The sequence below is a fragment of the Corvus hawaiiensis genome, chromosome Z, assembly GCF_020740725.1.
Source record: "Corvus hawaiiensis isolate bCorHaw1 chromosome Z, bCorHaw1.pri.cur, whole genome shotgun sequence".
Classification (NCBI taxonomy): domain Eukaryota; kingdom Metazoa; phylum Chordata; class Aves; order Passeriformes; family Corvidae; genus Corvus; species Corvus hawaiiensis.
In genome coordinates, this window is record NC_063255.1 from 69143583 (window position 1) to 69156331 (window position 12749).

Genomic DNA, 12749 nt, shown 5'->3' on the forward strand with positions numbered 1-12749 from the left:
ATGGCATGCAACTTTTAGACATGGAGATCTGTATTACACCACACTTGATTTTTGTCAAAACCCTGAGGAGTGATTCTTTGAGGTCAAAACTGGATGAAGTCTTAACTTTATAATTGTTTGTTGTGCTTTTACAGAACTATTAACACTTTGACCATGTCATCGAAATGATGGGTAATATTGGTTTTCTTCTGATGTAGCCTATGTAATGACAGGATTCCAGAAGCTATTGCTTTATCCATTCTCTACACTTGCAAATCAAGTTAGGTGTTATAATTTTGCTTTGTTCTTGCTAAAGTTATAATAGAAGAGTTTAAATAAAGGAATCTCTGAAATATTTTAATTGAGAGAGAATAGGAAGTTTATTTTGGGCTCCTGCTACAATAAATGATGTATCAGATTTTGATGAAATGTTATTGGAGGCTTTTATGTGTTTTACAGAAATTAAGAAAAATATTTAATTTAGATCCTTGTTTTACCCATCCTGAACATAATAATAATAAAAAAAATCATTTGGGAAAGGGTCTCTAATATTTGTGTTGCTATTTGCAACACTTATTTAAATTTTTTTTATATACCATGAAGACTTGCTCAGGACAATTAGGGTGTAGAAGATGGTCCTTTATGTCTGTACTGTAAGTTTTGATTCCTATGTTTAGCTTTTGAGCTCTGGGCTAAGTAGGCAGTTGTGTATCTTAGTAACTGCTTTGCACCTCACATTGTCATGAGCATCTGTGGTAACAAAGATATCAGAATTTGTTTTATTTATGAGGACAGGTACACAACTTACATGCATTAAATAATAACTCGGTATGTGTTACAGTGTGGATACTGCAACACGCGTATCAGACAACGAGTCCCATGGAAAGGAAATATATATGGACCGATTCTTGGTAGATGTTTCAGAGATGTTTATTTCTCCAGCCGCATGGCCGGGGCTCTGCCGAGGAACTGAGGCAATCACGGGACCCGAGGGTCCTTGCCTGCGCAGGGGAACACAAAACAACCAGTGGGGAATGAGGCTGAGCAGGGGCAGGGAAACCCCGTGCCTCCCTCCCAGGGCTCCTCTCCCAGGGCTACATGGCAGGGGGAAGAGACCCCGACAAGTATGGAAATAAATTATTTTTCAAGCTTTTCCATGCTGGTGTCGTTTTCCGTCAACAAAAGATGAACTGTTAACGTACTTTGCAGATATTAATAATGTGCATAATAACACTATGTCCACTGAACTGAATATTCTTAGAAATATTTCATGTATTTTGCACTATTTTATTACATGGAAATTGAAATATAAAGGCATTTAACTTTTCACACAGCACACAGGGTTTCTGTTGCTGGAATTGGAAAATTTTTAATGAAGACAGGTTGGAGGAGTGGCACACGATCAAATACAAGCAATTTCCTTTAGGTTGTTTCAGTCAACAGTTAAAAAAAATGCTAGATATGAATGAAGGTAGAGGCACTTGAAATTAAATTGTTGCTCTAATTCTTTTGCTGTGTCAATCTCCTGACACTTTCAAATAATGTATAACCCTGTCTTGCTAGTTCAGTTGAGTTTCTATGCCTGCTTCTAGAAGAGCTTGATTACAGTTTTATTAGTGATCTTTTTCCACCTGTAGGCATCCCAGTTTATTCACAAAACTTTCTTCATGGTAATGGTATTTTGTTGTTCCTTTCAAATTTTTTGTTTGTTTGTTGGTTTGCTTTACATTAACTGTTGACATTCACTCCCTAAGTCTTTATATGTAGAAGTCCTTCTGTAGTAATTGGAAAGTTATCTCCTTCCACTTTCATGTGATTTTCCTGCTTCCTCTCGTTTCCCAATCACAGGAATAATAGGGTAGTATATTATTGTAGACTGCCTTCACAGATTTTTCTGGTTTCACACCCGACTTGCTCAGTATCATACTGAGAGACATGTCATGTTTTCTATTAGAGGAAACAGCTCAGTCTCGCAACAACTTCTTGAGATGGCAGCATGCCAAAAGTATGTCACTCTGCATAGACTGTTTTATTAGTTTCTTGACCTTTACCCACTTTTTCCAAGTTTTTTTAGGAAAACAATTTCTAACATTGTGTCACCACAAGTTCAATGTTTTCTCTAGCATAATTGAAACAGTTGCTAGATTTCTACATTGACATTGTGTTCACATTTTGCACAGTTTAAAACTCTGCTGCTTCTCTGTTATGTTTAAATATTTTCATTTTTGTCTGTGGCAAATGACCACTGGTCTTATCTGACAGTACTATATCAGTTGTCTTATTGTAGCTATTGTGATTCATTTCAATATTTTAAATATTTTATGGATTTTTTTTCAGACCTCTAAGTGTGAAGCCAAGATAATGTTCAGGTTCTCTTCATATTAAGTATTAAGTAGCTGGAAGTTGTATCACCTGCTATTCATGTTTTCCCTTCTATACACCTGTAAGCTCTGATGGAGAACTAATGTCATGTGCTCAGATAAATATTTTCTTCTTAATTTCTGCTAAGGTACTATTTGATATTTATATCTTTTCTTATCTGGGACTAGCAGTGTATTTTGTTCCACACAATAAACTCAAAAGATAAAATACATCAGGTGATCACCATTTATGAGACTTTATAAAGACGATTATTTCTTCCATCACTGGTATCATCATGGTATATTTTTTTTTATTATTGGTTACGTAACAATGAGATAAAGAAGGCTTTCTTTTGACTAACATAAATTAGTTTTTAAAGCCTCTGCTATAAACTGAGCCTTTAAGAGTGCTCTCAATGAGGAAGGGGAAAGATGTGTACATGCTAGGGAGAAAGACTCTTTCAGGAATAAGGAACAGCTAAAAACATTTTGAAAATATTAGAATAGGAAATGGAAGCAATCATGTTCATTCCTGTTTCTTGAAGGCAATGAGTGAGAAAAGAAGCAGGGAGAATAGTGGAGGGATATTTACTTTGATGAAAGTATTTCTTGGAAATATTGCCCTTTACTTTCTAGAGATTGCCAGTAACAATGGAATTACTGGGACCTAATTGATACAGGGGTGCTTATGAGCATGAGATGAAGTTTGGAATGTTGTTTGGGGTGCAATGCTTTTTCCTTTGATTAAAGTCTACCAAACCTTTTCTGATAAATGGGCATGCTAACTGCAAGAGATTGTCCTACTGTAGCTGAAAAATTTATGAAGATGTTCAGCATTGTAGTCTTTTATTTGATAAATACAAGTAAGAGCTGTGAAGCCACTCCTATTCCCAGAAGCGCAAGTGCTACTAAAGGGTTAAGAGAAGAGTTCTGGTCTCTACATCAACTTCTGTTCTTTGTGATACAACACACTGTATATAAACACAGCATTATGTAACTGATCTTGCATTTTTCAGCAGACACCATGAATAATAATCTGAATTAATAGCCTATGATTAAAATTTGGATATTTTTGACAGAACTTTTTTTGTAAACATGGCTTTCTTTAATATCTTGACTTCAGTTGGCTAGTATGTTTCAGTAGAAGAACTTCAGGAAAATATGGACATTGCCATCATTAATTTGTATAAGTTACTCATGTAGTTCTTTAATAACAGAAATTCATCTCTAAATGCAAAAATACGTAACGACCTTCTTATGTTTGGTTGCTAATGAGGCCCACTTAAATTCTGGCATGGGAAAGTGGCATTTAAAGGAAAAATTACACACTCTTAGACTTGTGTAATTTGTGATTGTTTAATAAAGCTGCTGGTTTTGTCTGAAAGGGTCGGGCTTGTCCAAATAGGAAGGGTTCCTGTCACAGGGAGCAGCATAAAGTTGAGGAGTGAATGTCCATTCTGCATGACATAAACCTGAAGTCGTTTATGAGTCAGTGATTTGGGATAGGAAGAAATTATTTCTGTATGCTTTTTCAGTAATAAATACATGTTAAATAATTCATGCCATTATCACACTTGGACTTTTTGGCAGGGCCTGCTGCAATATGACAAGGAGTAGTGGTTTTAAACTGAGGAGGATTGGTTTAGATTAGATTTTTTTTCTTGTTACAGTGAGGGTGATGAAACACTGGGGCAGGTTGCCCAGAGAAGTGGTAGATGCCCCATTTCTGGAAACATCTGATGTCAAGTGTGACAGGGCTCTGAACAACCTGATCTCTAGTTGAAGATGTCCCTGCTCATTGGAGGGGGTTGGACTTGGTAACCTTTAAAAGGTCCCTTGCAACTCAAACTATTCTATGAGTCTGCTTGTTTGAATCTGGCAAAAATAAGACCACCAGTTCATGCTACAGAAGATAAAATTTGCTTTATTTGCTTGAGACCAATTTAATAACTAAACAGTTTACCATCTAATTAGAGCCTACTGAGGATTCGGCAATTTATTTTCATAAAGAACAATGGAAGATGTCAGAAGTTCAGATATCAGAAGTGTCTGCATGTATAAGAAATTACCAATGGCTGTAGTTGAGTAGTACAGGCTTGGTAAGTTCCACTAGTTGGATACCATGGCTCAACACATTAATGGCAAAAAAAGAGTGCATGATTTTTATTCTGAATTAGGATTTTATTCAAAACTTTTAATTGAAGCCATCTGTTTTTAAAAGATGAGTTCTGACACAAACAAAGATTCTGAATTTGAGCTAGAAATTACTAGAAAGGATTCTACAGCTTGTCTCAAGCAGGGATGATGACCAAATGAGCGGCGGTTTTCTTCCATTTAAAAATATTCCGATTTTTTTTCTTTTAATGAAATAGTGCTAAGTATTTTGTGTTTAAGGCAGTAATGTTTCATCTGACAGGATGATGTACAGGCATAAGTATCATGTTCACATGTAAGGTACTAGCCTTTATCTGAGGTTGGTTTGTGCTCAGTTATTTCTGTAAGGGAGGTTTTAAAAGAAAATGGTTTTAATTTAATAAAAAAAATAGAGTCTTACTGTCTCCAAACACTGATAGAGTTACAGGTAGTTTTATGTGGTGAGTGTGGCAGGTCAGACACTTTGCAGGAATACAAGTCTTCATATTTGTAATAAATATGTTATTTTCAGAGTAAGTATAAAATGCTTATTCAATAAATAAAGCAAATAAATTCCAAAATTTAATTATTGTTATTGTTCAGTTGGAACATAAATATTTGATTGCTTTTTTTTCAGATATTATATCATAAAGCACTTGTTTTCCAGAAGTACAATGGATGACATGAAAAAAGCTGCCAACAGCTCTTGCAATGATGGAGTTCTACTCAGAATGGGCCTTAATGATAACAAAGCTGGAATGCAGGGTTTGGATAAGGAGAAAATCAATAAAATCATCATGGATGCTACTAAGGTTGGTTTGATTACTTTTTTCCTGGTGCTTTATCTGTGGCCCAGTATTGTAAGGCTCTCTTCCTCCCTTCCCCAAGCTTTATCCCTCACAGGTGTATATGGATGGCATCTTCTTAGAAGAAATTCATATGTGGGGAGGAAGGGGAGGAACCGTAGTTTAGCATGCTGTAGGGTATTGTTGGATTCATCCACAAGGACATGGAGGAGTACAACTAAGTATATGCTTAAGTGCTCCCTTTTTGTCCAAGGCAGTACATAAATATCACAGCATATTCCAGAGGTAATTATGAGGGCTGCAGCTTCCTCTTTCTCCCCCTTTCCATTCCTTTTGTCCACCCTATCATTAATCAGACAAGCAGATTTACTTCTTTTGTTCACCTTCCTGTAACATTTGAACTTGATGTAATACAGTTTTTCTAGTACTTTCAGTAGAATTTCTTTGTGCTTACTGCCTGTCTTTGTGACTGTGTTCTCAGTATTCAAGAGAGGTGACCAGTAGCGTGCAGCTTTGTACTAAAGGTCCACAGAGGCCCTCACAAATCTACAAACCACTGAAATGTTAGTCATCCTAGTTGTTATTGGAGAGTTCATATAGAACAATATAGGAATAGCACTTTATCTGAGCAACTCAGATAAACTCAGGGTTTTCTTACTTTTCCTTGGACAAGTGTGTATTTTATTTGGTGTCACTGTGGCCTGAGATTATGTACTTTGATGTTTTCCTCATGAATTCTGTGTTGGCTACTATTGTGCTATGGTGATCTGCAGGGGTGGGGCAGAGGGAATGACAAAACATTCTGCAAACAGCTCTTATTTAACAAGTCTTTTTTTTTTTTTTTTTTTTGCTTGTAATTTCACATTGATGATATTTTATATACTATCAAGCTCCTTTTGATTAGATATTTCTTCTACTTACTGTGTTCACTCTTTCTTGAAAACAGTGCTTTGTCAGACATATCCCAAATAATTATACTTACATAAATAATTTCATTATAGCAATTACTTTTTCATTTCCTGGTAGAAAACAGAATGATCTGTAAAATAGGCTTTCAAAAACTGACATACAGGCATCTAACTAATTGAATATATTTCTGTCAAAAAAGTGCAAGAGTTTATAAATGCCAGATACACTTCAAGAAATCTGAAAAGAAGCCTTGATTCTTTTCCTTAAGCTTTTCTGTAGTCTTTAAAATGACACCTACAGACAGTACCCATAGCTGTATTGCAACAAGATCTATGGCATTCCAGCTGTGAAATACTGCAGGAGATGTAAAAAACTTAATAATAAAAAAACTTAGTAATGTATTGGGTTGCTTTCCACACTTACATTTTGGTACTCATTTCTTTAAATGAGTCTCAACAAGTCATAGTTGATGGCATAGGGGAAGAAAGGTGAAAGGCGTATCTGATAGTCAAAGAACACACACCCTAATTTGTTCTAATTAGATATTTCTCCTAATGAAACACGACATATTACAGCCCTGCCATTCATCTCTTTTATAATTATTGTAAAAGTGAATAATTTTGCTTTTTATATAAATGCCTGAATCTGACTTGACTATGGCTGAATTCTTGGTATCAGTGACAGTTTGGTAGTCAGACACTTTGAAACTTGTTCATTTTTGCCAATTTTACCAGGTAGTTCAACAAAAGCCTTTTATTGCAAATATTATTTTTACTTATAAGCTAAGAGATGTGGCAAGAGAAGTATTTTATTTCCTAGTTATGAATTTTTGTCTTTTCTACTTCATTGTATGCCCTCCTTTCTTTGTTATGAGTCAGAAGGGAAAGTCACATTATACACATTGTCTTTTCGTTACATCTTCTTATATTTATGCCTTTTTTTGAAGGAGCAATTACATATTTGAGAGCAACAGGGCTTTTTTATACCCATTTGATTTTCATGATCGTCTTCCAAATAGCTTCTGATTCTTCAGTGTGCTTCAAGATTAAATGGCGAACAAAATACTCAACATTACAAGTGGATTTGACTTATGCAATATCATTGTGTATTTCCATATATATTAAGCTATTTGGAAGTGTGAAAAAATGCTTAAATAAATTTTTATTTGAGTTCTGTACTCCACGCCTTGGAGGTGTTGCGAAGAATAGTTTGACTTTTATCTATTCTTTTTAAATTTTCCTTGTCAGGTGTTAGACTGAATAAACATATGAAGTTCTCTAAACTCATTTGAGCAGGAGAAATATATGTATGTCATTTGAAGAGAGAGATGTAAAGAACCAGTGGTCTCTTTATGTATTTTTATATGAAAATCCAAGGTATGCATTAGAAACCATTTCTGTGTTTAGTGTTTTCTGTATTTAAAGATCGAATGTGGTTGCTTAAAGATAAGATAAAGACAAAAAGAAAAACACCGTGGTTTTGTGATTCTTTTCTTTCAGGGTTCTAGATTTTATGAAAATGAACTTAAGAAAGATCAGCAAGTTAACCAACGAATTGAAAAAATGATGCAACTAAAAGAGAAAGTTACAACACAACAGCTCTTGAAAGCACAGCTGCAGGTACTAATCTTCTAAAGACTTACTGGACTAATTGTAGGATCATAAACATTTTTGTGTGTTCTGGTTTATTGCATTAAATTTTGTGATAGGCACAATGTTAAACTACCATTTTGACGTTAGACATACAAGGAAAAGTACACAAAGTTTTGATGGTGTCATCTTAGTAAAAACTTGCTGGAAAAATAGTTCGCAAAATTACTCTGAAATGTTCTCTAAATGAGTAAAATGAAACAAATTAATTCCTGTTTTTCCAAGTCTGATCAGTTTAAAGTGATGTCATTGTGGTTTATGTAAAGGTTTGCTAAATACTTTGCTATTAAGTATCATATCACTAATAGGTTTAGAATTTACATATATTTGTGTTCATGGCCTGCAATGGAATGAGAAAGATCACAGTTGACAACAATTCTGGGTATAATTGATGCCTTTGTTAAGCTAATTAATGAAAAATCATCATGGCAAGCAGTCACAAGAAATACAAGCCTCCTGAACTAGACCGATGAAGAGGCTTTTTCTCTTTTCAAATGCTAATGGTAGATAATAGTCTCCAAAGTATTACAGTGTATGAAATGTTAAAAGAAAGGTTGCACATCAAACATTAACTAGGCACAACAGAATTAAAATTTCTTATAGGAGCTGAATTCCTTTCCACTTTCATTTGTGCTATGATTCAGTCTTTAATTAAATGATTGCTTGCTAGTTTTCCTTAACAGGATTCCTGTTTTATTTGGTGCGCATTGCAGACAGCGTTCACTGAGGGGGATATTATTCAATATTTTCTGATGTCCTCAGTATTCAATGGGTGGCCCCAAGCTTTATTTGTTGAACTCTAGTCTAATCCAGTTTTGAGTGCAGAGTTACTGATTCCCTAATAGAGTTTTTTATGTGGTACAACACATGCTGTGAATTCTTAATTCTTGCAATATTCCAGCAGAGCGATATTTTGCTGATTTTTAGATGGGGAGCTGAAGCACATGAAGATTAAACACATACATTAATTTTCAGTGCCATTGTGAGTATTAGAGGTTGAGCTTTTTTTGGTGTACAAGCTTTTTTGTTCATTTCAGATTTGCAAATCACTTCTGTACTTTAGATGTCAGTGTTTCAAATTTGTGCCCAGAAAAGTTTGCCATTCTGAGAACCTCTGAAAAGTCTGTTGTAAGTCTGTATGCCACAATTTTTTTTAGTGAATCTTTAACATGGATTAGTTACGACTCTGCTTGTCCAAGTTTTTTTTTAGTTTACTAAGGTAGCTTTTAGCTTTTTTTTTTTTTACAGAAAAAAACCTTCTATTTCCACCCTACCTTCACCAGAGAACTATTTATTTTACAGAGAATAGTCTTTCTTATAAAATGAATTACATGAATGACACAAATCCTATAAATAATATTATTGTATAGTTATATAATGAGAGTATATGTAGTGCACATAGTGGAAGCCAAGAAATTTGCATTGCTTTGTCTACCTTCATGTTGTCTTTTTCGGAACTTGATTCCTTGATATTGCAACATAATTTTATAGCCTTTTAATGTTTCTTATGAAAACTAGTTTCTACAGAAGAAAAAAGAAACTTAAAGAGGTAAATTCTTTCATACGTGTCTTACTGGGACCCAAGTTTCAAATTCCATGTTTGAAATCTTTATGCTGCTTGCTGAAATAGTAGTTGTCTTTGTTTCCAGTAGATAAACTGTAAAGTCAGCTGTCATACTGCATGAAAACTGTCATTAGAGGCATATAGCATACACACTTTTTTGCTGGCTAATTTTAGGTCTTTGCTGCTATAAAAACATCTTGAAACCTTGGATTTTTGTTCTATTCCCTGTAAGCACATAAACTCTGGTTCATTATTGTTGTTGCCCTCATTCTCCCATCACAAATTCTGACCATTTTGGTCTTTCCTCTCCTTTCTTTTAATTTACCATATCATGAATTTTCCTTTCTTGTCCCCCATCCAGAGATTACCATCAGTCCTCTTTCCAAAGCAGTCCTTGTCCCATAGTACTCATTGAAATTTGTGGACTTGGAATCAGTCTTCTCTCTCTGTATCTGATATTCTAAATACCTCACCCTTTTTCTGTTACTTACCTGCCAGCTACATCTCCCCAGGCATCCACCTTTCACTTTTACAAATCTTTGTCTTGTTTGGTTTTCTTAATAATTGCTGTGTATTGTTTAATCAGCTCCATTCAGTTATGGATATAGGCAATTCTTATTATCATCTTCTCTATTGTTCTTATCTATTGAGTTTTTAACTCTTCTTTTTAGTACGACCTTCTGATAAGAGAACCTGTTCCCCTAAAATTTTAAGTGGGAAGTATTCTGGAATTAGAAAGGTATCTGTATATCTACCTCTATGAACACTGCATGTTCTCATCTGCAGATGAATTCTTGCTTGTAGAATGGTTAGAGGTTCAGGTATGGTTTCGTAAGCTGGCAGTTGATTTAAGTACTGTAAGGTAAAAGCAAACAAAAATGTCTCCACTTACCGGACTTTTGGACAAAATCCTGGTTACGTGGTGGAAGCAGTAATATACATAAAATGTAGAATCTGCAACATGATGCTCTCTTTTTTGCCATTAGAATGTGTGGAACTCCTTTAGATTCTGCAGTAATTAGTAATATATTAAAAAATATACACCTGCTACCGGATTTGGAAACTGCTGTACTGATGTTTGCTGTTTTTTTACATCCATGCTGGGTTTATCCCAGATGTTTATTCTCTAAATAGTTACCATTGTCTTGTTTCTATTGACTTTTCTGTTATGCTTTGAAAATTTATATATTCTACCATGGAATAAGAAAAAAGGAGAAGTTACTCTTCAAATTGTCTAAAAGTTGCTAGTTAAGCAGCTAGAGCAGCAATTGATGGTATTAATTAAACAATTTGAATTTGAGAGCAACCTAAAATTATCTGTGAAGCAGAATTTAAAATAATGATGCTTTTGACAGTTAAAATGTGACATGAATCCTTGTGAATTAGTAATATAATAGAAATAATGTAAACACCCCACTTTGTTTGTTTGAATGGCTACCCCTTTGTGCTTTTAATTTGTATGAACTAGTTTTCTCAGCCTCAGAGGCCAAACATACTGTGCTCTTCTGTGTTGCGTAGCCTAGTCTAAGGCCCCAGTCTAGCATTTCATCTCTCAAAGCAACTTGGAAAAAAACAAAGAAGAGACTTTGTAAATCATTAATCAGCAATTTAATTAGAACATTCCAGGCTCACTTGCCTTGCTTCAAGTGTTTTGAGTTCAAAGATGGTCCTTCTGGATAAGGTTTTTATGGTTTTTTATTAAGCAGCTCTGTTGAGGGAAATAAAAAAGAGAAGAACCGTGCAAATTGCATGTAAACATTCATCTCCAGGGCCATAAATGCGTCATAGTAAGTCTAGAGACATTTCTGTACTGGCACCTTGATGTCATGAGAGTGTGTGTGTCCTTACGTGTGCAAGCAAAGTGAAACTTTGGTTCCTTTTTTCTAAGTCCCTTTCTTGCTCTATTATGCCATCGGGATTTTTTACTAGCAGTACCAGCCTTTGGTTGTGTAGATTGAGGTTGCCATAGTCATCAGTGTCGTTAAGTAATCTTATTTTGATAGCACATTCTTTTTTTTTTTCTGTTTTTTCTCTTCTAGAATGATGTGTGATGCTGCTGCCAACATAGTCATCTTAAATCAGTAGGCCTTAAAAAAATCCCATGTCAAATATTTCACTTACATTTTTTCATGACAGCATAGCTCATGCCTCATTCATAGGTCAACAGTATTTCAGGAACAAGCATGTGATCTGCGTGACTTTTGGTAAAAACACATGTAAATTAAGCACAATCAAAGCCTCTGCCTCACAACACTATGAAGCTGATGAAGTTGTACTGCTCACAGTCTACTAGTAGACACACATCTTTAACATTTGGAGTGAAACACACTTTGTGTATAGGCTATTCTTTAAATAACTTGTAGTTTTCCTAGCAATCTAGCCTTACATGGGTTCCTGTAAAAAAAGTTGAGGAATTTTATTGAGGCTTTTACAGTAGCTTACTTTGTGGCAAGTGAACAGGTGTGTTTGAGACCTTATTTCTGACAAGACAAGATAGATGGATGTGTCCTGTGAGCTGCTGGTCTCCTCTTCACCTTTCTAGGCCAATTTTTTAAGTATGATAGCTTTATTTAGGAAAGTTGGAAATTCTTTATTACCATGTTTTCATTTTTTTCAAATAACTTGTATTTCTAAAACTAAGTGCTTTAAGTAAAACTTCATATTCAAGGGTCTTAAAAACTTTCTGTCTGAATCAGATACGTCTTTTTTTTGTCACATTATGTGGGGTTTTGTTGTTTGGTGGGTGGGGTTTTCTGCTAGTTTTGGCTGGGATGGAGTTAATTTTCTTCACAGCAGCTAACATGGGGCAGTGCTTTGGATTTCTGCTGAAAGCAGTGTTGATAATAAAGAGATGCTTAGCTATTGCCGAGCAACATTTGCACAGAGCCAAGGCCTTTTCTGCTCCTCCCACCACCCCACCAATGAGGAGGGTGGGGGTGCACAAGGGCTAGGAGGGGACACAGCCAGGACAGCTGTCCCCAGCTGACCACAGGGATATTCCAGACCGTATAACATCATGCTCAGCCTACAAAATGGGGTGTAGATGAATGAAGGATGGATTTTCGCAGCTATGGCATTTGTCTGCCCAAGTAACTCCTATGTATGATTAAGCTGTTTTTCCTGAAGATGGCTGGACACCTGCCTGTCATGGGTAGCAGTGAATGGATTTCTTATTTTGATTTGCTTGCATGCACAGCTTTTGCTTTCTGTGATAAATTGTCTTTATTTAAACCCATGAATTTTCTCACTTTTATTCTTCTGACTCTTCCACTGTGAGGAAGTGAGTAAGTGGCTGCAGCAGCTCAGTTGCCAGCTGAGGCTAAACCACAACAACTGTGGTTTTTTTTCA

At 35.4% G+C, this 12749-nt stretch overlaps 1 protein-coding gene across 12 annotated transcripts in view; it reads left to right on the plus strand.

Annotated features, from left to right (window-relative positions):
* Window positions 1–12749, plus strand: part of POLK (DNA polymerase kappa) — a 35777-nt gene that overhangs the window by 6030 nt on the left and 16998 nt on the right. For 6 of the 12 annotated variants that reach the window (XM_048292806.1, XM_048292807.1, XM_048292805.1 and 3 more), the window contains exons 2-3: window positions 5110–5284; window positions 7687–7806. In XM_048292806.1, the coding sequence (XP_048148763.1) occupies window positions 5147–5284; window positions 7687–7806 (258 nt within the window). In that variant the 5' untranslated portion in view covers window positions 5110–5146. Of the gene's footprint in view, window positions 1–2337; window positions 2489–5109; window positions 5285–7686; window positions 7807–12142; window positions 12552–12749 lie in introns of those variants that run through there. The other 6 variants (XM_048292811.1, XM_048292812.1, XM_048292814.1 and 3 more) reach the window with 3 other exon arrangements.